Source organism: Bombina bombina, chromosome 2 (genome assembly GCF_027579735.1).
Source record: "Bombina bombina isolate aBomBom1 chromosome 2, aBomBom1.pri, whole genome shotgun sequence".
In the NCBI taxonomy this organism is placed as follows: Eukaryota; Metazoa; Chordata; class Amphibia; order Anura; family Bombinatoridae; genus Bombina; species Bombina bombina.
The window spans coordinates 374698361-374725649 of NC_069500.1; the positions used below are offsets into that span (position 1 = coordinate 374698361).

General features: G+C 38.2%; 1 protein-coding gene across 1 annotated transcript in view; it reads left to right on the top strand.

Annotated features, from left to right (window-relative positions):
- TMEM132B (transmembrane protein 132B) overlaps positions 1–27289 on the top strand; it is an 847178-nt gene that overhangs the window by 224681 nt on the left and 595208 nt on the right. Inside the window, exon 3 of the mRNA XM_053701851.1 lies at positions 23103–23116. Within this exon, the coding sequence (XP_053557826.1) occupies positions 23103–23116 (14 nt within the window). The remainder of the gene's footprint in view (positions 1–23102; positions 23117–27289) is intronic.

The window sequence follows — 27289 nt, forward strand, 5'->3', positions numbered from 1 at the left end:
ATATATACATTTATATATATATATATGTGTGTGTGTGTGTGTATGTATGTGTGGGTGTGTATATATATATATATATATATATATATATATATACACAGTGTATATATATATATATATATATATATATATGTGTGTGTGTGTGTGTGTGTGTGACTGTGTATTTATGTATGTGTTAAGTGTTGTATATTTAAACATGAGTTTTTCAGAGCGCCTTCATATAAGTCTATTATGTGAGGAATTTAGCACACCCAAGCTATACAACAATCAGATGTTAATGTGCCATAGTCACTCTTAAACTTGAAGTTGTGATAAAACATTATTGTTTACTTCTGCAAATATATACTCAGTAATAAGTCCAAATGGAAGTTCTCAAAATTTGTCTGTAGAAAGATTAATCAAATCTCTGGCATTGAAGAGGTTAAAGAAATGTATACTCAGTAATAAGTCCAAATGGAAGTTCTCAAAATTTGTCTGTAGAAAAATTAATCAAATCTCTGGCATTGAAGAGGTTAAAGAACAGAGATTCTCTTCTTTGTCTAATATACTGCAGTAGCCAACCACTGTTTTTATAAATGTCTGTCTGTCAGTCATCTCTCTAAAAGAAGAAAGAGAACAAATAACATATTTTAAGCGTACTGAGTGATTTGTAGACATCCTCAAAAACTTTTCAATAGAGCACATTTTGTGTTCCTTTAGGGCACTAATATTTTATTTGATAACAGCAGGAAAACTCATGAGACTAGATGCTATTTACAAATATTTCAATTTATCGAATACAGGCTATTGTTTAGGATAATTCTTAAGCTCCTGCATGCTAATGTTGTCTAAGATCATTTTATTTTAGGCTGTTCTGCATAATTTTAACTTAGGGCACCTACATGGCTCATTTTTTGAAGTCATTATTTATGTTCTTATTTATAACAATCATCCAGACATATTATTATGATAGTGCGGGATCACTCCCGGCTAAACTCTGAGCTTGTTACAAGCTCACCAGCCTTATGAGGAACATGATTATGATGCATCTTTTTATGCAGATCAATATATAAATTGTAACGAAAAACAGTGGCATTTATGTAAGCAAAGTCTCACAAAAACGTTTGTATTTACCTAAACTTAGAGTTTGGGAATTCAGCCTACGAGGTCCGTGTATCATGATGCTGTATTCTTGTGGGCAACTGGTTTTAAAATGAGTGGCCCCCAAAACAATATATGATGTGTGTCAGTGTGCTTCTTAGGCAACCTTCTGATCTGAGAACATACATTATACAGTTTACTTCAGTGTAGTCAAAAAGGGTTATAAGAAAAATCATAGAACTACACTTTAATACAGGACAATGCAAGACCTGTCATTCTTTTTTTTTTTTTTACTTTTACATCTTGTTTTCATGAGGTTTAATGTTTTGGTGCAATTATCCAGTGAGAAAGCAAGACTAGGGCTTTGGCAAGAGCCTAGAGGAATCAGAAGTGATAACACCAATGGATCAATCTTAAAATATTTGATGGATCAAAGAGCTGAAACCAAACCACATTCTGATCAAATTTAGTGTTTTGAGGGTTGAAAGAAGAGAAGTAAATAGGCTGACAGATGCATGACTTAAGGGGCTTGGTGGTGATAATCTAAATCTAAAAGTATTATTACAAATAACAGTGTTACACTGTGTGCAGTTACTTCAGGTTGATGTCAACATAAAGAACACAGAAGCAGAAGATAACACACACTTTGCAAAGATTTTCACTGGGATGACATGCAGACTCAGGTGCTGTATTAGTGGATAGTGTTTAATAAACTGTGCCTGCTCCATTTTCTCCAGATGGGCTGCGTTGCTCCATCATACTTAAAGGGACAGTGTACCCTAATTTTTTCTCTCCCCTTTAATTTGTACTCAACTATCCATTTTACCTGCTGGAGTGTATTTAAATGTTTACAAAAAGCTCCATTTACTTTATTTTGTCATGTGAAATTGCTGATTTTGCCTGAAGACTCACCAGAAACACAGGCCCTCAAGCTCCATAAATGGGCCTCATAGTATCTTAAGATAACTCTGTCCTTAGTTATAGCTAATCAGAAAGAAAATAGAGGGTTAGATCTCACCCAGTATAAAGTCCATTCACGTGTCAGGCCTAGACGGGCTATTCTCAGTGTTTGGTATTGCATGTTATGTGTTCTTTCTGTGTTTGGGTGATACCATTTGCCAATGGGATTTCTGTGTGCCTGTTCTTGTTTGAGCAACAGTCAAACATTCTGATCCTTCCAAAGTAGACCCCAGCGTTGTGGGGGGAGGGAATGAGATTCCCAGGTCTTTGGCGATGCTATCCAAGTCCTGTGGATTTTTATAAACAAAAGTGGTTCCTTCATGGGTGATATTTAGACTAAAGGGAAAGCCCCATCTGTATTTAATACATTTATTCTGAAGAGTTTTGGTGATGAATTGCACTTCTTTCCTTTTTTTGTATAGTGTTGGGACTGAGATCCATGTATATTTGAAGAGAATAATCCAGGTAAGAGATTTTGTGTTGCTGTCTCGCTTTGGTCCATATTTCTTCTCTATCTCTGTACCTCAAAAATCTAAGGATCATGTCCCTTGGTGGTGCAGAAGGAGGTCTGATTGGTCTGTGAATTATATCAAGTTCAATTGTCACTTCTTTAGGACTATCCTTAAGATGGGGGAAGAGATCCTGGACATATAGCTCCAGCTCAGGACCGCTAACTGTTTCAAGAATGCCCCTGATTCTCAAATAATTTATTCTGTTTCTGTTGTCTAGGTCGTCTAATTTGTCCTGTAGAGCAGCTATCTGTGAGTCGTGAATATTAGTATGAGTTGTTATTGAATCCAGTTGAATAAGTTGTTATTCATAACATCTTGTGTCTCCTCCAGGTCCCCTACTCGGTTGCCCACTTCTGTAATCTCCTTTCTTATGGATGTCAGTTCTGTTTTTTTTGTTTTGTTTTTTTTTAAATAATTTTTTTTATTGAGGATTTTCAAACAGTACAATAGATAAAGATAGTCACAAGTGTTACAATTTTAGGCACAAAAACATATAAAATATACAAACAAATTATATTGAAGTTAGTGATTAAAACAGTAGGTGACATGAGCTTCTAAATCCTCTATTTTGTAGTAATATTAGCTTATCGGTGTGACTACTGAGCTAACCACTTGTGGGTCATATGATCATAGGGATTAAACATATATGGTAGTCTATAGAAAGGCCTCTTCTGGACCTTATGATGAATATATATATAAAGGGGGAGAGGAGGAAATCAGCGGGCAAAGAGCCGCTCTGAGTTGTAGGGTATAAGAAGGGGGGGCTGAGCCTTCTAAATCAAAACAGTGAAGCAGCCAAGAAGGGAATAGGTGGTGTGCCTAGAGGTAGAAATATAAATAATATCTAACACTAATAGTACAAATTACAAGTGAAAAGTGGTATTACAGTATAACACTTAGGCGCCTTCTTAGTATAAAAATACAAGTTCAAGATACATACATCAATAAAAACAATAACCGTTTGTCTAGTTAATAAATTAGGACCTTCTTTTAGGCACTAACTATAGGCATAATAGATAGGGGCACTAAACCAGTACCTGGGTTGTCACAAACATAATATGCAATAGATAAGTTTGCATACACAAATATCTATCTTAAACACAGAAGTGCTAGCTATATATACATGGGTTAAGTGTGTGACTAAGTGCAAGTATGATTTATCCCCTATGAGCCGGCATTAGGGAGACTGTTACTGAATAAGATAGTCAAACGTGCCCCTTATAATTATAACATAACTAGAGACTAATATGGACCACTTCTGCATGTATAGTGATCAATGTGATGAACGCCCGAAATAGGTGCCTGTAAATTGTAATGAAAGTCATAAAGATGTGTTTGCATAATGAACAATAAACTTAAATATATATATAATCAAAATGCCCAAGTTAGTTGAGTGGTAAACCTGCAATAGTATGATCGCTCATATACAGAGTTATAAGACTTAATAAACTAAAAGAAACTTATAGTAGGGAATATTCATGTAATCCATATAGACCAGAGTTATTTAAATCAGGTATCGTTGTAGACATCTCATAAGGAAAAGTAAAGCTTATATATAGATGGGAGTCATTAGAAAATACTGTGTACCTATGGGATATCAGCAAGCCTTACCGTCTATAAGGAGTGGAGAATGATGGTAAATGAAAGGTCTCCAGGTACAAAAATAAATAACTATCTTCTCTACAGTATAAGGAACTATAGTCTCCAACACTTAACAGTTATAAAATTTGGGCCTTACAGCCTGGAAGTCTTATATACACAGAGACCAATATTAGAACCCCCATGAGGGAATAACAGTATCTATATACTCCACAGCCTGACCTAACTTATATGTCTAATGAGGTGGGAGTCTAGCATCTTGAGTATGTAAGTGGAGCTACATTTCCACATGAAAGTCCTAGAATAAACAAACATATCTTTTGACCCTCAATATTAACTAACTTTGTAAGTAGAATACCAGGGTGTCCACTCTGAAACCCTCAAAAATAATACAAAGCTAGCATAATGAATTAGTTTTCAAAGGCGGGAGAGATCTCAGTCCTGAGGTAGACGCATCTATAAAGTATATCTGTACATACAAAGAGAGTTAGGTCAGGGATAAGGGGGGGGGGGTGGGATAGTCAGCGGGCAGAGAGCCACTCTAGGGTCAGTTCTGTTTTAATAAGCATTTTTAATTAATCAAAGTCCACCTTGGAGGGAAGGTTTGCAATGTCTGATTTTTTTTCTGTGAAATAAAAGTAGAAGTAAGTGATTCAGTTTTTGTAGGGTCCGGAGTGGTTTGGGAGAGTGTGGTTGCTCCTGCAACCTCTTGTATATTACTTTTTTAGGTATGAAAGAAAGTGTTTACAGACACTGGTTGAAATATTTGCTGTTTTGACAGTTTTTCAGACTATATAGCAACAGGCTAATGCTGTGCAAGTTAGAATCAAGCTTGGTTATTAGCTTGCTAATCTTGGGCGAAAGTGAATCTGCAGGATTAGTAGTGTTTGAAGTGACAATACCTCATGTAGCTTTAAGGTGTGTGTATAACGTCAAAGGGTTAATTGTGTACTGAGTTAGAAAAAGTGAGCTTGAGTACATCAAGCAGGTATGAATGTATTCAAATATTCCGGCTCCTTTCATATCTACAAATGGTGTGCTGTAGGAGTATAATTTACATTGTCAGATTTATACTCAACTCTGGTATTTAGCTGATTGCTGCACTTTTAAGGCAATGTTTGAGAGGTCTTATAATGAAGCACAGACCTATGGTTGATATGGAATGTTGTTATGGAGGATTTACCTTATGATGGTAGCTGGCAGTGTCTCCTACCGGTCTATTCGAGATGTCCGCTATGCAGCGTGCTGCCGAGGGATGTGATTGTTTACCAGTCCCAGCCTGCAGGCTCGCCAGAAACAGCAGTTATGAAGCAGCGGTCACAAAGACCGCTGCTCCATAACCTGTCCGCCTGCTCTGAGCAGGCGGACAGACATCACCACAATACAACCCGATCGAGTACGATCGGGTTGATTGACACCCCCCTGCTGGTGGCCTATTGGCCGCGAGTCTGCAGGGGGCGGTGTTGCACCAGCAGCTCTTGTGAGCTGCTGGTGCAATGCTGAATACGGTGAGCATATTGCTCGCCGTATACATCGAGGTCTGGTGGACCTGATCCGCAGTGTCAGATCAGGTCCGCCAGACCTTGATAAATATGCCCCTATGACTGTCTCAAATTATTTTAAAACATTTATTCTACAAAGCAGTACTTACATTATGAGATATGGGCATCTATTTATCAAAGTGTCGACTTTCTTGCATTCGGCGGCACCAATACGCTTGCCTAAGATCGCCTAACATTGCTGCCGCGGACCTGAATACATTCTCCAAAATTACCAAAAAAGCTGTGAAAAAGCAGCGCACCAACTACGGGGCGATGAGCAGCGTACTGTTTTTAACAGTGCTCCCGGACCCCACCGCACCTAAATAAAGTTATTAACCCCTAAACCGCCGCTCCCAGAGCCCACAGCAACTCTAATAAATGTATTAACACCTAAACCGCCGCTCCCAGAGCTCACCGCCATCTACATTATACATATTAACCCCTAATCTTCTGCCCCTATACCGCCGCCACCTACATAAAGTTATTAAACCCTATCCTGCCGCTCCCGGACCCCGGCACAACTAAATAAAGTGTTTAACCCCTAAACCGCGGCTCCCGGAGCCCACCGCCACCTACATTATATTTATCAACCCCTAATCTGCCCCCCCCTACACCGCCCCCACTATATTAAATGTATTAACCCCTAACAACCCCTAACTTAAATAGAATTTAAATAAATCTAATTAAATTATTCCTATTTAAAACGACATACTTACCTATAAAATAAACCCTAAGATAGCTACAATATAACTAATAGTTACATTGTAGCTATCTTAAGATTTATTTTTATTTTACAGGCAAATTTGTATTTATTTTAACTAGCTACAATCCCCCGTCAATGGAAGAGAATGCTTCGCGTCGGATGTCTTGAAGATGGAGCCGCTCCGCGCCGGATGGATGAAGATAGAAGATAACGTCTGGATGAAGTCTTCTGCCCGTCTGGAGGACCTCTTCTGCCCGGCTTGGATGAAGACTTCTGCCCTTCTGGAGGATGACTTCGCCCGGCTTCGTTGAGGACTTCGGCCCGGTTTGGTGAAGACTTCTCAAGGTAGGGTGATCTTCAAGGGGTTAGTGTTAGGTTTTATTAAGGGGGGATTGGGTGGGTTTTAGAGTAGGGTTGGGTGTGTGGGTGGTGGGTTTTAATGTTGGAGGGAGGTATTGTACTTTTTTTCAGGTAAAAGAGCTGATTACTTTTGAGGCAATGACCTAATTTAGCGTAGGGTAGGGCTTTTTTATTTTGGGGGGCTTTTTTATTTTGTTAGGGGGATTAGATTAGGTGTAATTAGTTTAAAAATCTTGTAATTATTTTATTATTTTCTGTAATTTAGTGGGGGTTTTTTGTACTTTAGATAATTTTATTTAATTTTATTTAATTGTAGTTAATGTAGGTAATTCATTTAATTATAGTGTAGTTTTAGGTGTAATTATAACTTAGGTTAGGTTTTATTTTACAGGTACTTTTGTATTTATTTTAACTAGGTAGTTAATAAATAGTTAATAACTATTTAATAACTATTGTAGCTAGTTAAAATAAATACAAAGTTGCCTGTAAAATAAAAATAAATCCTAAGATAGCTACAATGTAACTATTAGTTATATTGTAGCTAGCTTAGGGTTTATTTTATAGGTAAGTATTTAGTTTTAAATAGGAATAATTTATTTAGATTTATTTAAATTATATTTAAGTTACGGGGTGTTAGGGTTAGGGTTAGACTTAGGTTTAGGGGTTAATACATTTAATATAGTGGCAGCGGTGTAGGGGGGGCAGATTAGGGGTTAATAAATATAATGTAGGTGTCGGCGGTGTAATGTAGGTGTCGGTGGTGTGGGGGGGGCAGATTAGGGGTTAATAAATATAATGTAGGTGGCGGCGGTGTAGGGGGGGGCAGATTAGGGGTTAATAAATATAATGTAGGTGGCGGTGGGCTCCGGGAGCAGTGGTTTAGGGGTTAAACACTTTATTTAGTTGCGGTGGACTCCGGGAGTGGCGGTTTAGGGGTTGAAAAGTTTATTTAGCTGCGGCGGGGTCCGGGAGCGGCGGTTTAGGGGTTAATAAGTATAATGTAGGTGGCGGCGGTGTATGGGGGGGGCAGATTAGGGGTGTTTAGACTCGGGGTACATGTTAGGGTGTTAGGTGTAGACATTACCATAGGAATCAATGGGATATTGGGCAGCAGCGAACATAAGCTTTCGCTGCTTTCAGACTCCCATTGATGCCTATGGTATCCGCGGCCTCCAGGGAGGCGGATTGAAAACCAGGTATGCTGGGCCGGAAAAGTGCCGAGCATACCTGCTAGTTATTTGATAACTAGCAAAAGTAGTCAGATTGTGCCAAACTTGCATTCGGAACATCTGGAGTGACGTAAGCATCGATCTGTGTCGGATCATATGTTACGTCAATAAATTCTACTTTTGCCGGTCTGTAGGGTTTGATAACTAAGGTGAATCAGGCTCACCACAAATACACTGCGGAATTCCAGCGTTTTTGCAGTTGACGTCTTGATAAATAGATGCCATGGTATGTGTTTAAAGGACCAGTCAAATTTAAAAAATGACATGTTTTAATTTATAATTAATTAGAACATGTTTTTTTCCCACTAGACAGGCCCTTTAATGTCCCTTTAAGGCAGATTACAAGAAGACAAGCTAATACCTTCTTGAAATATGCCTAGAACTAATGTATTCACTTCCCAGAAAGTATATATTGTTGTTTTTGTGTTTGCTTTTCTCGATTACAGTGAATATCTAATTATCTAATTCTTCTGTGTATGTTGTGTGACAGTGTTCACCTGTAGCCTTCAAGGCCTTTAAGCTTGAAGTATACTGTAAGTCCAAAAGCATGTGGATACCTGACCATCACACCTAAATGAGCTTGTTAGACATCCCATTCCAAAACCATTGGCATTAATATGGAGCTGCCCCCATTTGTAGCTATTACAGACACAACTCTTCTGGGAAGACTTTCCACAAAAGTTTGGAGTGGGTCTGAAAGAATGTGTGCCCATTCAGCCAAAAGAGTTTTTCTACACCAAACTCGTCAAGCCATATTTTTATGGACCTCACTTTGTGCAGAGAGGCACAGTCATGCTGGGACAGAAAAGAGCCTTCAACAAACTGTTGCCACAAAGTTGGAAGCACCCAATTATCCAAAAGGTTTTTGTATCCTGTAGCATCAAGAAGACCCTTCACTGGAACTTAGGGGCCTAGCCCAAACCCTGAAAAACACCCCCAGACCATTATTTTGTATCCACTAAACCTTACAGTAGGCTTTATGCATTGCAGAAGGTAGCATTCTCCTGGCATCTACCAACCCAAGATTCCTCCATTATACTGCCAGATAGAGAAGTGTGATTTTTCACTCCAGAGAACACATTTCCACTACTCCAGAGTTCAATGGTGGTATGCTTTATATCACTCCAGCCGACGCTTGGAATTGCGCATGTTGTTGTGAGACTTGTATACAACTGCTTGGCCATGGAAACCCATTTCATGAAGCACCTGCCAACAGTTCTTGTGCTCATGTTGTTTTCAGAGGCAGTTTGAACTTTGTAGTGAGTAGTGCAACAGATAATAGGAGTTTTTTAAGCACCATGTGAGTTTCCATGGTCAGCCATTTTACAGATGGGCTGTTGCTCCTAGATACTCCCACTTCACAATAAAAGCACTTACAGTTGACTGGGGAAGATCTACTAGGCAGAAACTTAATGAACTATACTAATGTTTGTCTGTGGAGATTTCATTGATATGTGCTGGATTTTATGCACCTGTTAGTAATGGGTGTGGCTAAAGCACTCAATAATTAATAGGGGTGTCCATAGAATGTATGTTGGTAAGGTGGACAATAACAACATTTGAGGGAGGCCATTAAATATTTATTTAAAAGGACTTACACTCATATCCCATATAAAGGGCCAGATTAGAAGTGGTGTGCTATTTAGTACTTTTGCTTGAGCAAACACCACGCTAACTTCTTCTCCCCATAGACTTCAATGGAGCGTCAAAACTGAAAAAAAAACTAACATCGCTCACATGCTAACCTGACACCGTGTTAGACCAACTTCGCTAACCCGAAGGTAGTTAGGTTTATTTTACATTCTAAAGAAGAAAATGTTCTATTTAGAGATATTTCTATGTACAGGTGGCCCTCGGTTTACAAGGGTTCAATTTGCACTGTTACAGAATAACAACCTTTTTTTCAGTCATGTGACTGCTATTGAAAAGCATTGAGAAGCAGTGCATTGATTAAAATAGCCACTAGGTGGAGCTGTCCGCTTGTATTGCAGCAAAGATATGCAAGCCAAGCAAGCTGAAATTAATCAGTTTAACCAGACCTGAACTATCGAGCAGCTTGCAAAGGAACAAGATCTTCCTGTCTATAAATCAGTCCGGGTTGGAATGCATAGAAAGAACTGTTTGCAGAAAAATGCAAGTAAAGTCTGTGTTGTGTGATTATTTTATTAGGTGTATAATGCTGTTTAGCAAATGTTTTTGTTCATTTAACTTAGTTTAATTATAAATTCTGAGCTTTGTGATTATTTTATTAGATTTATAATGCTGTTTAGCATTTAAAGTCTTCATTTCAAAGCTTTAAAAATAATGTATTAGGTGTTACTTATGCCAGTTTTGAGAGGAGCCTGGAACCTAACTCCCTCACTTCCCGTTGACTTACATTATAAACTGGGTTTCAATTTACAATGGTTTCGATTTACAACCATTCCTTCTGGAACCTAACCCCGGCGTAAACTGAGGGCTACCTGTATATATAATCTATTAAGAAGAAAGGTCTAATTTGTGGGTCATAATTTAACTTACTAGATACTTAATTTAAAAGCCTTATAATTCTATAACTCTATGGGGCATATTTATCAAAGTGCAAGCGGTCATGATACAATGTGCATTTATCATTGCACAAACAGTTCACCAGAACTGCTTGTGCAATACCGCCCCCTGCAGATTCGCGGCCAATAGGCCGCTAGCATGGGGTGTCAATCAACCCGATCGTATTCGATCGGGTTTATTTCTGTCTGCCGCCTCAGAGCAGTCGGACAAGTTATGGAGCAACGGTCTTTAGGACGCTGCTTCATGACTTCTGTTTCCGGCGAGCCTTCAGCCATTCGGAGATTTATAATTCGGCCCCTGTATATTCTATTTCTTTGTCTACATCAATATTATATTATGAGCATTTTTTGCCCACACCCTAAAAATTATTTTGTACTCCCAAGCTTAAAAGACAGCCATATATTGTACCATGGTATTGCTATCTTAACTAATCAGTTGTATTATACATTATTCATTCCTATGAAGAATGTTTTACCTAATGGAGGTTACATAAGAAACATACAGTGATCCTGTTTTCTTTCACAGCATCTGCCACAAGCCACTGTCATTTCAGAAAAATGGTCAGACTCCCTTGTTCTTCTCCCTGTAGCTGTTAAACTATTGGGCCAGCTGAGTAATTCTCTGTATCTAATATTTTGGATTTTGTAAACACTGTAATTTCAGAAAATGACTTTGAACATTGTGTTCCTAGTTTTGCAGTACCAAATAGTGCCGTGTGATAAGTAATATGTTGCTTGGGGACTCATTTTGTACTTAAAGTAATATTTAAGTACAGAAAGGAATAAAAAAACTCTCCAGGCTTCAAATTGCTGGTTATTAAGTTATCTCAATGTAAAAAGCCTTTTTAACTTCAGAGTGTATCTTTGCAAAGGCTGGAATATGCCATGAGTTCACTCCCAATACAGTACAAGATAAATTATATATGAGCAAGTCAGATTGGGAGAATAACAGTTTGCAGTTTGATTAGGATTTGCTTTTTTCTTATTTTTTTTTCTTTATATTTATCTAAGGTTGTGTCCACCAATTGTGTTAGCTATTGTTTTTTTACATCACTGCTGAAACATATCTACTGTTATTCACATAACAGCTCACAGGGAACATTTCCAAATGGACTGGCCCTTAGATTCTCAGGGGCCGAATTATCAAGCTCCGAATGGAGCTTGATGCCCCTGTATCTGCGCGATCCTTCAGACTCGCCAGAAACAGCAGTTATGAAGCAGCGGTCTAAAGACCGCTGCTCCATAATTTGTCCATCTGCTCTGAGGCTGCGGACATCAATCCGCCCAATCTTATATGTTCGGGCTGATTGACACCCCCTGCTAGCAAATCTGCAGGGGGCGGTATTGCACAAGCAGTTCAGCATTTATCGATGTCGGCGGACATGATACACTACATTGTATCATGTCCGCTCACACTTTCATGAATCAGCCCCTCAATGTACAACTTTAATGGTGATACATTTAAGTAATCACTAAACACTATTGTGAGAGAAAGCATCAAGAACACTGAATGCTGGATCAAAGACATTCCATAAAAGCAGTAAAGCATGTAAAAATGACAGTTAGTTCATTAAAATTGTTTTTCAATATTTCAGTTATATCTCAACTTAACTGCTGAAACATTTCTCACTCCTTTTTGTGATTCTGTTTTTTTTTTTATCTTTTGCACACTTAAAGTGCCATAAAACATTTTGAGTTATGTGCATATTATAAAAGGATCAGCTGAGGTTAAACAGTGTGTAAAAAAAGTTTATAAGTATTTTAATAACATTTCCAAAAATCTGTAAAATGACTTACACTTTAGTGTTGCCAATTGTAGCACGCTCCACCCCCTTTATCAATGTCCTACTCCAAACCTTATGGTATCATGTAACAAAGTGTGTATGTGAGGATAATTACTTATGCAAGTAAGGAAGGGGGGTTAAGGAGGCACAGCAGGTAATGCTATTGTTTATTGCCAAGAGGCTTGCTTTTTATCCTTGTTGGGGATAGTCATATGCTTTTTGAAAGCTTCAGCGTTATACTGTGCACTGCTTTAGTCATGTGTCATTTGACTGTGCCCCTATTGTGCATATGCACAAGTGCATTCTGCTGAAGTTATGGCTTAGATAGCACGTTCCATATAATGAAACACCCAGGAGGGAGCTTGCTGCAAAAAACACTATGCCTGAATTAAAGGGGTTAATGGAGGTTTAAATATAAACCGTTTTGCAAGTAAGCTTTGGCTGCATTATATATTTAGAAACTTATATAAGTTCATACTGTTTTATATCCCTTTAAGAATATATTTCAATTACTTTTTTTATGACTTATAAAAACTGTATAGCATTTTTTCCTCAAGCTACCTGTATGTACTTTCAGAAAGTACATTTAGGGCTAGATTACAAGAGGAGCACAAACACATTAAGCTCTTTTGCGTTAACATAGTTTGAGAGCAGTCGATATACTTGTTCTATTTTTGCACTCGTATTACAATTCTTAAAAAAAGTTCAGCTGTATTAAAATGTTTTAGTAGATAACATTTTAAGCATCCTCTTCTAGTAACATATAGTGTGTTATACTTTGAATGAGACCAATAACAATATAATGCACAAATGATTATGCTCCAATTGTAATCTAGGTTTTAGTTTGCAGAAATACCCCCAAATCTCCACCATATGAATTAGAAAAATAGAAAAAATATTTTTCTTTCATGTAATTGGCAAGAGTCCATGAGCTAGTTACGTATGGGATATACAATCCTACCAGGAGGGGCAAAGTTCCCCAAACCTCAAAATGCCTATAAATACACCCCTCACCAAACCCACAATTCAGTTTTACAAACTTTGCCTCCTATGGAGGTGGTGAAGTAAGTTTGTGCTAGATTTCTACGTTGATATGCGCTTCTCAGCATGTTGAAGCCCGGTTCCTCTCAAAGTACAGTGAATGTCAGAGGGATGTGAAGGGAGTATCACCTATTGAATACAATGGTCTTCCTAACGGGGATCTATTTCATATGTTCTCTGTTATCGGTCGTTGAGATTCATCTCCTACCTCCCTTTTCAGATCAACGATATACTCTTATATACAATTACCTCTACTGATTTTCGTTTCAGTACTGGTTTGGCTATCTGCTATATGTGGATGGGTGTCTTTTGGTAAGTATGTCTCATTTACTTAAGACACTCTTAGCTATGGTTTGGCACTTTATATATAAAGTTCTAAATATATTTGTACTTATATTTGCCATGATTCAGGTTTATCTGTATTTTTCCTTTTTGCAGACTGTCAGTTTTTATATCTGGGAAATGATATAAAAAAATAAAATAAAAAATTCTTACCTGAGGTTTTCAAATTGACTCTTTATAAATTGCGAGCTGTATTAGGTTCGCGAGAGCGCAAAATGCTATAATTTATTGCGTCATTCTTGGCGCGAGACTTTTTGGCGCAAAAATTACGTTTGTTGATGCAAATTCGTCATTTCCGGCGTCTTTGTTGGCGCCGAGTCTTTTTACGAGGTTGCATCATCTATGACGCTCGAGTTTCGTTCCGGACGTTTTTGGCGCAAAAAAAGTTTTTTTAGTTTGTGGTGCGTCATACTTGGCGCCAAACATTTTTTCATTATTTAAGACCTCATTCCTTTTGCCTCTGGTCTTTTTTTCTATGTCAGAGGCCTATTCTGTTTGCATTTTTTCCCATTCCTGAAACTGTCATATAAGGAAATTGATAATGTTGCTTTATATGTTGTTTTTTCTTTTACATACTGCAAGATGTCTCAATCTGATCCTGTCTCAGAATCTACTACTGGAATCCTGCTGCCTGATATCTGTTCTACCAAAGATAAGTGCATTTGTTGTAAACTTGTGGTAACTGTTCCTCCAGCTGTGGTTTGTAATAGTTGTCATGATAAACTTTTACATGCAGAGAATGTTTCCATCAGTAGTAGTTCATTACATGTTGCTGGTCCATCAACATCTAATGCTCAGGATATTCCTGTAAATTTAAGAGATTTTATTTCTGATTCCATTCAGATGGCTTTGTCTGCCATTCCGCCTTCTAGTAAACATAAAAGGTCTTTTAAAACTTCTCAAAGAGTTGATGAATTTTCTAATGAACGACAACATACTGATTTATCTATCTCTGATGAGGATCTGTCTGATTCAGAGGATCCTGCCTCAGATATTGACACTGACAAATCCTCTTATTTATTTAAAATAGAGTTTATTCGTTCTTTATTAAAAGAAGTGTTAATTGCATTAGATATGGAGGAGACTAGTCCTCTTGATACTAAAACTAGTAAGCATTTAAATTAGGTTTATAAACCTCATGTAGTTATTCCTGATGTTTTTCCAGTTCCTGGTGCTATTTCAGATATGATTTCTAAGGAATGGAATAGACTGGGTACTTATTTTACTCCTTCTTCAAGGTATAAAAAAAATGTATCCTTTGCCTACTGATAGATTGGAGTTTTGGGAATAGATCCCCAAAGTTGATGGGGCCATCTCTACTCTTGCTAAACGTACTACTATTCCTATGGAAGATAGTACTTCTTTTAAAGATCCTTTAGATAGGAAGCTTGAATATTATCTAAGGAAAGCTTATTTATGTTCAGGCCATCTTCTTAGGCCTGCTATTTCTTTGGCTGATGTTGCAGCTGCCTCAACTTTTTGGTTGGAAACGTTAGCGCAACAAGTATCAGATCATGATGTGTATAGCATTGTTAAATTAATTCAACATGCTAATAATTTCATTTGTGATGCCATTTTTTATATCATCAGAATTGATGTTAGATATATGTCTTTAGCTATTTTAGCTAGAAGAGCTTTATGGCTTAAATCTTGGAATGCTGATATGACTTCTAAATAGACATTGCTATCTCTTTCTTTCCAAGGTAATAAATTATTTGGTTCTCAGTTGGATTCTATAATTTCAACTGACACTTGGGATATGGGAGCTTTTTTGCCTCAGGATAAAAAATCTAAGGGTAAATTTAAAGCTTCTAACCGTTTTCGTTCCTTTCGACAAAATAAGGAACAGAAACCTAGTCCTTCCCCTAAGGAATCTGTCTCCAATTGAAAGCCTTCCTCAATCTGGAATAAATCCAAGCCATTTAAGAGATCTAAACCAGCCCCCAAGTCCGCATGAAGGTGCGGCCCTCATTCCAGCTCAGCTGGTAGGGGGCAGAGTAAAATTTTTCAAGGATCTTTGGATAAATTCAGTCCAAAATCATTGGATTCAGAACATTGTCTCTCAGGGGTACAGAATAGGTTTCAGAGTAAGACTGCCTGTGAGAAGTTTCTTTCTCTCACGCATTCCAGTGAACCCAGAGAAAGCGCAGGCTTTCCTGAAGTGTGTTTTAGACCTGGAGTTATCTGGGGTAATCGTGCCAGTTCCTTTTCAGGAAGAGGGTCTGGAGTTTTATTCAAATCTGTTCATTGTCCCAAAGAAAGAAAATTCATTCAGACCAGTTCTGGATCTAAAAGTCTTGAATCGTTATGTAAGAGTACCAACATTCAAAATGGTGACTATAAGGACTTTTCTGCCTCTTGTTCAGCAAGGGCATTATATGTCCACAATAGACTTACAGGATGCATATCTTCATATTCCGATTCATCCAGATCACTATCAGTTCCTGAGATTCTCTTTTATAGACAAGCATTACCAATTTGTTGCTCTTCCTTTTGGCCTAGCGACAGTTCCAAGGATCTTTTCAAAGGTTCTCGGTGCCCTACTCTCTGTAATCAGAGAGCGGGGTATTGCAGTGTTTCCTTATTTGGATGATATCTTGGTACTTGCTCAGTCTTTACATTCTGCAGAATCTCACACAAATCAACTAGTGTTGTTTCTTCAAAGACATGGTTGGAGGATCAATTTACCAAAAAGTTATTTGATTCCTCAGACAAAGGTAACCTTTTTAGGTTTCCAAATAGATTCAATATCCATGACTTTGTCTCTAACAGACAAGAGACGTCTGAAATTGGTTGCAGCCTGTCGGAACCTTCAGTCTCAGTCATTCCCTTCAGTAGCTATGTGCATGGAGGTTTTAGGTCTCATGACTGCAGCATTGGACGCAATCCCCTTTGCTCGTTTTCACATGAGACCTTTTCAGCTTTGTATGCTGAACCAATGGTGCAGGGATTATAGAAGGATATCACAATTAATATCCTTAAATCCCAATGTTCGACTATCTCTGATTTGGTGGTTAGATCACCATTGTATAGTTCAAAGGGCCTCTTTTGTTCGTCCAACCTGGACTTTGATCACAATAGATGCGAGTCTTTCAGGTTGGGGAGCTGTCTGGGGATCTCTGACAGCACAAGGGGTTTGGAAATCTTAAGAGGCGAGATTACCAATCAACATTTTGGATTCTCAGAGCTCTTTAGTTTTGGCCTCTATTGAAGGGAGAGACGTTTATTTGTTTTCAGACAGACAATGTCACAACTGTGGCATATGTCAATCATCAGGGTGGGACTCACAGTCCTCAGGCTATGAAAGAAGTATCCCGGATACTTGTTTTGGCAGAATCCAGCTCCTGTCTAATTTCTGCGGTCCATATCCCAGGTATAGACAATTGGGAAGCGGATTATCTCAGTCGTCAAGCTTTACATCTGGGAGAGTGGTCTCTTCACCCAGATGTGTTTTTTCAAATTGTTCAGAAGTGGGGTCTTCCAGAAATAGATCTGATGGCATCTCATCTAAACAGGAAACTTCCCAGGTACCTGTCCAGGTCCAGGGATCCTCAGGCGAAAGCAATGGATGCATTGACACTTCCTTGGAGTTATCAACCTGCCTATATCTTTCCGCCTTTAGTTCTTCTTCCAAGAGTGATTTCCAAGATCATCATGGAACAATCATTTGTGCTGCTGGTGGCTCCAGCATGGGCTCACAGGTTTTGGTATGCAAATCTTGTTCGGATGTCCAGTTGCCAACCATGGCCACTTCCACTAAGGCCAGACCTTCTATCTCAAGGTCCGTTTTTCCATCAGGATCTCAAATCATTAAATTTGAAGGTATGAAAATTGAACACTTAGTGCTTAGTCATAGAGGTTTCTCTGACTCAGTGATTAATACTATGTTGCAGGCTCGTAAATCTGTTTCTAGAAAGATTTATTATTGAGTTTGGAAGACTTACATTTCATGGTGTTCTCATACATTCTCTTGGCATTCTTTTAGAATTCCTAGAATTTTACAGTTTCTTCAGGATGGTTTGGATAAGGGTTTGTCTGTGAGTTCCTTGAAAGGACAAATCTCTGCTCTTTCTGTTTTATTCCACAGAAAAATTGCTAAACTCCCTGATATTCATTGTTTTGTACAGGCTTTGGTTCGTATCAAGCCTGTCATTAAATCAATCTCTCATCCTTGGAATCTTAATGAGCCTATGCATTCTTTGGACATTAAATTGCTCTCTTGGAAAGTGTTGTTTCTTTTGGCCATCTCTTCTGCTAGAAGAGTTTCTGAATTATCTGCTCTTTCTTGTGAGTCTCCTTTTCTGATTTTTAAATCAGGATAAGGCAGTTTTGCGGACTTTATTTAAATTCTTACCTAAAGTTGTAAATTCCAACAACATTAGTAGGTAAATTGTTGTCCCTTCTTTGTGTTCCAATTCTAAGAATTATTTGGAAAGATCTTTACATTCTTTGGATGTGGTGAGAGCTTTGAAATATTATGTTGAAGCTACTAAAGTTTTCAGGAAGACTTCTTGTATATTTGTTATCTTTTCTGGTTCTAGGAAAGGTCAGAAGGCTTCTGCCATTTCTTTGGCATCTTGGTTAAAGCTTTTGATTCATCACGCTTATTTGGAGTCGGGTAAATCCCTGCCTCAGAGGATTACAGCTCATTCTACTAGGTCATTTTCTCTTCCTGGGCTTTTAAGAATGAAGCTTCAGTTAATCAGATTTGCAAAGCAGCAACTTGGTCTTCTTTGCATACATTTACTAAATTCTACCATTTTTATGTTTTTTCTTCTTCAGAAGCAGTTTTTGGTAGAAAAGTTCTTCAGGCAGCTGTTTCAGTTTGATTCTTCTGCTTATAATTTCAGTTTTTTTCTTTTTCATTATAAGATTAAAACTTATGATTTGGGTTGTGGATTAATTTTTTCAGCGGAATTTGCAGTCTTTATTTTTTATCCCTCCCTCTCTAGTGACTCTTGCGTGGAGTTCCACATCTTGGGTATTGCTATCCCATACGTCACTAGCTCATGGACTCTTGCCAATTACATGAAAGAAAACATCATTTATGTAAGAATTGACTTGATAAATTAATTTCTTTCATATTGGCAAGAGTCCATGAGGCCCACCCTTTTTATGGTGGTTATGATTTTTTTGTATAAAGCACAATTATTCAAATTCCTTTGTTTATGTTTTTTGCTCCTTTCTTTATCACCCCACTTCTTGGCTATTCATTAAACTGAATTGTGGGTGTGATGAGGGGTGTATTTATAGGCATTTTGAGGTTTTGGAAACTTTGCCCTTCCTGGTAGGATTGTATATCCCATACGTCACTAGCTCATGGACTCTTGCCAATATGAAATAAATGAATTTATCAGGTAAATTCTTACATAAATTATGTTTTTTTTCCATTTCTTAGGGGTCTACTTAACAAGGGCCGAATGGCCCCTGTTCCCCTTGTTTCCACGCGAGCCTTCAGGCTAGCCGGAAACAGGAGTTAAGAAGCAGCGGTCTTAAGACCGCTGCTCCTTAACTCATACGCCGCCTCATGTACGATCAGGCTAATTGACACCCCCTGCTAGCGGCCAATTGGTTGCAAATCTGCAGGGGTGGTATTGCACCAGCAGTTCACCAGAACTGCTGGTGCAATGATACAGTAGGGCAAAAAAGTATTTAGTCAGCCACCAATTGTGCAAGTTCTCCCACTTAAGAAGATGAGAGAGGCCTGTAATTTTAATCATAGGTATACCTCAACTATGAGAGACAAAATGTGGAAACAAATCCAGACAATCACATTGTCTGATTTGGAAAAATTTTTTTTTGCAAATTATGGTGGAAAATAAGTATTTGGCCAATATCAAAAGTTCATCTCTTTGTTATATATCCTTTGTTGGCAATGACAGAGGTCAAACGGTTTCTGTAAGTCTTCACAAGGTTGTCACACACTGTTGCTGGTATGTTGGCCCATTCCTGCATGCAGATCTCCTCTAGAGCAGTGATGTTTTGGGGCTGTCGCTGGGCAACACAGACTTTCAACTCCCTCCAAAGGTTTTCTATGGGGTTGAGATCTGGAGACTGGCTAGGCCACTCCAGGACCTTGAAATGCTTCTTTTTACGAAGCCACTCCTTCATTGCCCATGCGGTGTGTTTGGGACCATTGTCATGCTGAAAGACCCAGCCACGTTTCATCTTCAATGCCCTTGCTGATGGAAGGAGGTTTGCACTCAAAATCTCACGATACATGGCCTTATTCATTCTTTCACGTACACAAATCAGTCATCCTGTTCCCTTTGCAGAGGTATGGTATTCTCCCAATCCACTTCTGGATCATCCAAATGCTCTCTAGCATACTTCAGACGGGCCCGGACATGTACTGGCTTAAGCAGGGGGACACGTCTGGCACTGCAGGATCTGAGTCCCTGGCGGCGTAGTGTGTTACTGATGGTAGCCTTTGTTACTTTGGTCCCAGCTCTCTACAGGTCATTCACTAGGTCCCCCCGTGTGGTTCTGGGATGTTTGCTCACCGTTCTTGTGATCATTTTGACCCCACGGGGTGAGATCTTGCGTGGAGCGAGGGAGATTATCAGTGGTCTTGTATGTCTTCCATTTTCTAATTATTGCTCCCACAGTTGATTTCTTCACACCAAGCTGCTTGCCTATTGCAGATTCAGTCTTCCCAGCCTGGTGCAGGTCTACAATTTTGTTTCTGGTGTCCTTCGACAGCTCTTTGGTCTTCACCATAGTGGAGTTTGGAGTGTGACTGTTTGAGGTTGTGGACAGATGGACAGGTGTCTTTTATGCTGATAACAAGTTCCAACAGGTGCCATTAATACAGGTTATGAGTGGAGGACAGAGGAGCCTCTTAAAGAAGAAGATACAGGTCTGTGAGAGCCAGAAACCTTGCTTGTTTGTAGGTGACCAAATACTTATTTTCCACCATAATATGCAAATAAATTCTTTCCAAATCAGACAATGTGATTGTCTGGATTTTTTTCCACATTTTGTCTCTCATAGTTGAGGTATACCTATGATGAAAATTACAGGCCTCTCTCATCTTCTTAAGTGGGAGAACTTGCACAATTGGTGGCTGACTAAATACTTTTTTGCCCCACTGTATGTATATGCTTATATACATATATATTTATGTGTTAACATGTGTATATACACATATTAGCAAATAAATATATTTGTATATAGTCATATGTTTTCGTGAGTATAATGCTTCCTATTAATGCGAATGCAAGCTCACGTTTGCATTGTGCTTTACTTGTAATACCAGTGCACATTAGCGTGTGCTGGTATTACTCAGTGGAGCGCTAAAATTGATTGCATGCAAGCAATATTTAGCGATCCACTCATAATCAAGCCCTAAGTTTCTGTTCACCTTATCATCTACTAATAAAAAGGGCATGAGCCCCATATTCGCTTGCTCTAAAATGGGGTATCAAATAACACTGTCGCCTAGATTACGAGTTTTGCGATAAACAGGATGTGAAACTAACGCCAAAAAAATTGCGTTATGTCACCCTCCATAGCGCTGCCATAAGAGTTACTGTAAAGCCTCCTTGTTCGTGCTATATAGTGGCGTTAAGCTCCATACCGCACAAAATTCAAATGCTGATTTGATGTGCTTGTGCACGCTTTCCCCCATAGACATCAATGGGGAGAGAGTGTTAGAAAAAAACCCTTGACACTTGAAGTGCGGAATAAAAAATCTCTGTTACGCAACCCTATTGATGTCTATGGGGAAAAAAAGCTACATCCTAAAATAAACCCCTAGTCTAAACACCCCTATTCCGCCGCCCCCGACATCACAGACACTAATAAAAGTTATGAACCCCTAATCCGCCGCTCCCGACATCGCCAACACTAAATTAAATGATTAACCCCTAAAGCTCCGGCCTCCCATATCGCTGCTACTAAATAAAGCTTTTAATCCCTAAACCTCCGGCCCCCCCACATCGCCGCTACTAAATAAACCTATTAACCCCGAAAACTCCGGCACCCCACATCGCCGCCACTAAATAGACCTATTAACCCCTAAACCACCAGCCCCCCACATTGCAAAACACTAAATTAAACTATTAACCCCTAAACCTAACACCCCCCTAACTTTAAATTCAAATGACAATATAACTATCTTAAAATAAATAAAAACTTACCTGTGAAATAAAAATAAACCGAAAATTAAACTATAAATTAACCTAACATAACTATTGTAATAAAATAAAAAAAATATTACCAATTAAACACTTAAATTACAAATTTAAAAAAACCTAACACTGCGAAAAAAATGTAAATCTTAAATTGCAAAAAATAATAAACACTAAATTACGGAAAATAAAAAACACTAAGCTTACGAAAAATAATAAACAAAATTATCACAAATAAAATCAATTACACCTAATATAAAAATGCCCTATAAAAATAAAAAAGCCCCCCAAAATAACCCCCCCCAACCTACAATAAACTACCAATAGCCCTTAAAAGAGCCTTTTGTAGGACATTGCCCTAAGTTAAACAGCTCTTTTACCTGTAAAAAAATACAAAGTCCCCCCAACAGTAAAACCCACCACCCAACCAACCCCCCAAAATAAAAAACTTAACTCTAAAACATTCTTAAAAGGGCATTCAGCTCTTTTACAAGTGCCCATCCCTTATCTAAACCCCCCCCCCCAAAAAAAAACAAAACAAAAAACCTAACACTAACTCCATAAAATCTACTCACGGTTTCTGAAGTCCGGACATCCATCTTTATCTAGGCGGTGAGAAGTCTTCATCCAGGCGGCGACACCTTCATCCATCTTGGGGACATCTTCTATCTTTATCCCGGTGGCGCGGAGTGGAGCTATCCTGGAAGTGGATCCCATCATGCGTGGAGCGTCCTCTTCATACAGTCACCGCCGTAATTGTTTTTATTTTTGATAATTTCGTTTATTATTTTTTGTAAGCTTAGTGTTTTTAATTTTTCGTAATTTAGTGCTTATTATTTTTTGTAATTTTATATTTTTTTTATATTTTTCGTAGTGTTAGGTTTTTTAAATTTGTAATTTATGTTTTTAATTGGTAGTATTTTTTTATAGTTAGATTAATTTTTTAGTTTATTTTAGGTTTAGTTTTATTTCACAGGTATGTTTTTATTTATTTAAATATAGTTATATTGTAGTTTTAATTTAAATTTAGGGGGTGTTAGGTTTAGGGGTTAATAGTGTTTTGCAATGTGGGGGTCCGGCGGTCTAGGGGATAATAGGTTTAGTTTAGTAGTTACTATGTGGGGGGCTGGAGGTTTAGGGGTTAATACTTTATTATAGCGTTGGCGATGTCGGGGAGCGGCAGATTAGGGATTTATAAATTTTATTAGTGTCGCCAATGTCGGAGAGTGGCGGCTTAGGGGTTAATATATTTTAATAGTGTTGGTGATGTGGGTAGGCGGCAGATTAGGGGTTAATAACTTTATTTATTAGTCATTATGTGGGTGGGTGGAGATTAGGGGTTACTTTATTATAGCGTTGGCGATGTCGGGGAGTGGCGGATTAGGGATTTAAAATTTTATTAGTGTCGCCAATGTCGGTGACTGGCGGCTTAGGGGTTAATATATTTTAATAGTGTTGGTGATGTGGGTAGGGATTTATAAATTTTATTAGTGTCGCCAATGTCGGAGAGTGGCGGCTTAGGGGTTAATATATTTTAATAGTGTTGGTGATGTGGGTAGGCGGCAGATTAGGGGTTAATAACTTTATTTATTAGTCATTATGTGGGTGTGCGGCAGATTAGGGGTTACTTTATTATAGCGTTGGTGAAGTCGGGGAGCGGCGGATTAGGGATTTATAAATTTTATTAGTGTTGCCAATGTCGGAGAGTGGCGGCTTAGGGGTTAATATATTTTAATAGTGTTGGTGATGTGGGTAGGCGGCAGATTAGGGGTTAATAACTTTATTTATTAGTCATTATGTGGGTGGGCAGCAGATTAGGGGTTAATAGTTTTTGATAATTTCGTTTATTATTTTTTGTAAGCTTAGTGTTTTTAATTTCTCGTAATTTAGTGTTTATTATTTTTTGTAATTTTATATTTTTTTATATTTTTCGTAGTGTTAGGTTTTTTAAATTTGTAGTTTATGTTTTTAATTGGTAGTATTTTTTTATAGTTAGATTCATTTTTTAGTTTAATTTTAGGTTTAGTTTTATTTCACAGGTATGTTTTTTATTTATTTAAATATAGTTATATTGTAGTTTTAATTTAAATTTAGGGGGTGTTAGGTTTAGGGGTTAATAGTGTTTTGCAATGTGGGGGTCCGGCGGTCTAGGGGATAATAGGTTTAGTTTAGTAGTTACTATGTGGGGGGCTGGAGGTTTAGGGGTTAATACTTTATTATAGCGTTGGTGATGTCGGGGAGCGGCGGATTAGGGATTTATAAATTTTATTAGTGTCACCAATGTCGGAGAGTGGCGGCTTAGGGGTTAATATATTTTAATAGTGTTGGTGATGTGGGTAGGCGGCAGATTAGGGGTTAATAACTTTATTTATTAGTCATTATGTGGGTGGGCGGCAGATTAGGGGTTAATAGGTATAATATAGTGTTTGCAATGCGGGAGGGTGTCAATTTAGGGGTTAATAGGTAGTTTATGGGTGTTAGTGTACTTTGTAACACTTTAGTTATGAGTTTTGTGAAACATTTTTGTTACACAAAATCCATAACTACTGCTCTCAGATGGAGGTTTGGATCGTGTCGGTATAGGCTGTAACGCAAGCATTTTAGCCTGAACGCACAACCTGTACTGGCGCTATTAAACAAATCCCGCACAAAAACGTAATTTTTGAGTGTGGAATGGACGTTGCCTTACAGACTAAAATGCTTGCATTACAGCTATACCAACACTACTCGTAATATGCGTTTCTGGCCATTCCAGCATAATGGCCAATTTTTCAGCATTACAAGTAGTACTGCACCGTAACGCAAAACTCTTAATCTAGTTTTCTGTTCTTTATCAGTAGAATGGAGATACTGTATCTGAAATAGCATCAATCCCTTTTATATACATTGCCATGAAGACTAAAGAGACTAAAGAGACAGCTGCCATGGTAATAACTAGCAAATTAGAAGAGCATGTGACCTCTTAGTCAATTAAATCCAATGCCCTTCATCATTGATACAAGAGGACTAATATTTTTAGGGAGTGAGGAGGGAGGTAGTTGATGTAATAACCTCTTGAGTGGCATTTCTTGACTAGTGCTGGGGGATGCTTTGCATCAGCATTAATTACAATAGCACTCTAAAACTTCAAAAGGTACCAAGCAGTATCTTTACACATCCAATGATCCATGCAGAGCAAGGAGGGAGGTAGTGGAGTGAGAAGGGGAGTCTAAATTAAGGTATATGTAGGTAGTAGGAATATGAGGTCCCACTCGCCTCACCCCTGGAAGTAGACTTTGTTGTCCTTTAATGGTCTAGAACCACCTCTGCTCTTCCCCCATCCATGGACAATATTTTATTTTAGCCAGTGGTGCTGGTGATCAACTGGTCTTACCTCATTCTGCCAATAGGGAAAGCATTCTGCCATTCTCCTCTCGTAATTAGTTATTAGTGAGAGTGGAAAAAAAGAACCTTTCCACAGCAAGTCCAGTTGGTTTTCTTGTCACATTTTTGCCCAGTAAGCTATGTAACTTTTAAAAATCTGATAAAACAAATATAAATTCACCTAGTGCTATGTTAAAAATAATAATAATAATCAGACAACAGATTGTAAATCAATATTGAGTGGATTACAGCATTAGATGAAACATATTAGTGTTAACTCCTGACTACCCAGGTGCTCCAATTAATGAAGTGGCCCCTAGATTGTTTCCTACTTTCACTAATGACAAATTTAATCCTGATCTTTGCATATTTTGCCAGCTCTGGAGAGTTAAAGTATGATCATAGAGTAATTAGGTTGTCTCGTAGACTAACAATACTGCTTAAACGTAGCTCAAATTTATTTAACATAATCTTTCCTGGATAAATTGCATAGATGAACCTCAGTACCTTTTGAAACCTCTGTTGGAGGCAGTGGAGCCTATTTATTAATGTGCGAGCAGACATGATCCGATATTGTGGATCATGTCCGCCACACATCGATAAATGCCGACAGCATACGCTTGTGCAATGCCACCCCTGCAGATTTGCGCCAGCAGGCGGTGTCAATCAACCCGATCGTATTGAATAGGGTTGATTTCTGTCTGCGGCCTCAGAGCAGGCGGACAGGTTATGGAGTAGCAGTCTTTAGACCGCTGCTTCATAACTTGTGTTTCAGGCTCGCCGGAAACACGGGGCATGAAGCTCCATACGGAGCTTGATAAATATGCCTCAGTATGTCTTTTATTGTGAATTCTGGTAATCTAGTGCATAAACATTGTCTTCGATAGTATAGCTGTAAAGTTTTTCTGCCGTAAAATATAGAAGGTAAATGCAATTTGAACCCTTACGGAACAAAAATAAATACTTTTGGGCCGTGTTAAATGTCTGTGTATATAATACCATGAATCTGTGTGTAATTCTGCAATGTATGCTTAACTCCGCGGCTGTCAGAGATGTCAACAACACATTGCACAGCAAAGCGTTATAGCACTCTGTGGTAGCCAAGGGATTAAGAAGGCAATCCTCTTATGCTCTGCAAAACCTTTCTTGGCACGATAATGATATTGCTAGTCATTGCCTGTGTATTCATTTCTTTAATTGTTGGATAACATTTTCTTCGAAATAATCTCAATATGATTTTAATGAGCAACATTAAATTTTTTTTTTTAGCAACTTCCCTGAAATTAACACGTTGCATTCAGGAAGCACTGCATTTATAACCCAGGTAAAAACTATTGGCAGTGTCCCCCTATATATTTCTGCCCTCTTCTTGCCATCTTCAATTCTTTTTAACTTTGTGTTCTTGGCTTGAACAGGTGGACCCTTCTTAACTGGATACTAAACCCAAATGTTTTCTTTCATGATCCAGACAGAGCATGCCATTTTAAGCAACTTTCTAATTTACTCTTATTAACAATTTTTCTTCGTTCTTTTGCTATCTTTATTTAAAAAGCAGGAATGTAAAGCTTAGGAGCCAGCCCATTTTAGGTTCAGCATCCTGGATAGCGCTTACTTATTAGTGTCTCTGAACCAAAAATGTGTCGGCTCCTAAGCTTTACATTCCTGTTATTTAAATAAAGATAGCAAGAGAAAGAAAAACATTTGATAATAAGAGTAAATTAGAAAGTTGTTTAAAATTGCATGCTCTATCTGATTCATGAAAGGAAAAATGTGGGTTTAGTATCGCTTTAATACTGTTGTCTTCCTGTTGCTCTCAGGGCAACTTGTTGCCTTTTGGTCTCTCTGACATGCCAGTGTACCTCCTGGTACAGATAGATGTATATACAGTCATGTGAAAAAGAAAGTACACCCTCTTCGAATTCTATTGTTTTACGTATCAGGACATAATAACAATCACCTGGTCCTTAGCAGGTCTTAAAGTTAGGTAAATACAACCTCAGATGAACAACAACACATGACATATTACACTGTGTCATAATTTATTTAACGAAAATAAAGCCAATAGTAAAGAAGAATTAAAATTAAAATGAATACTTCAGT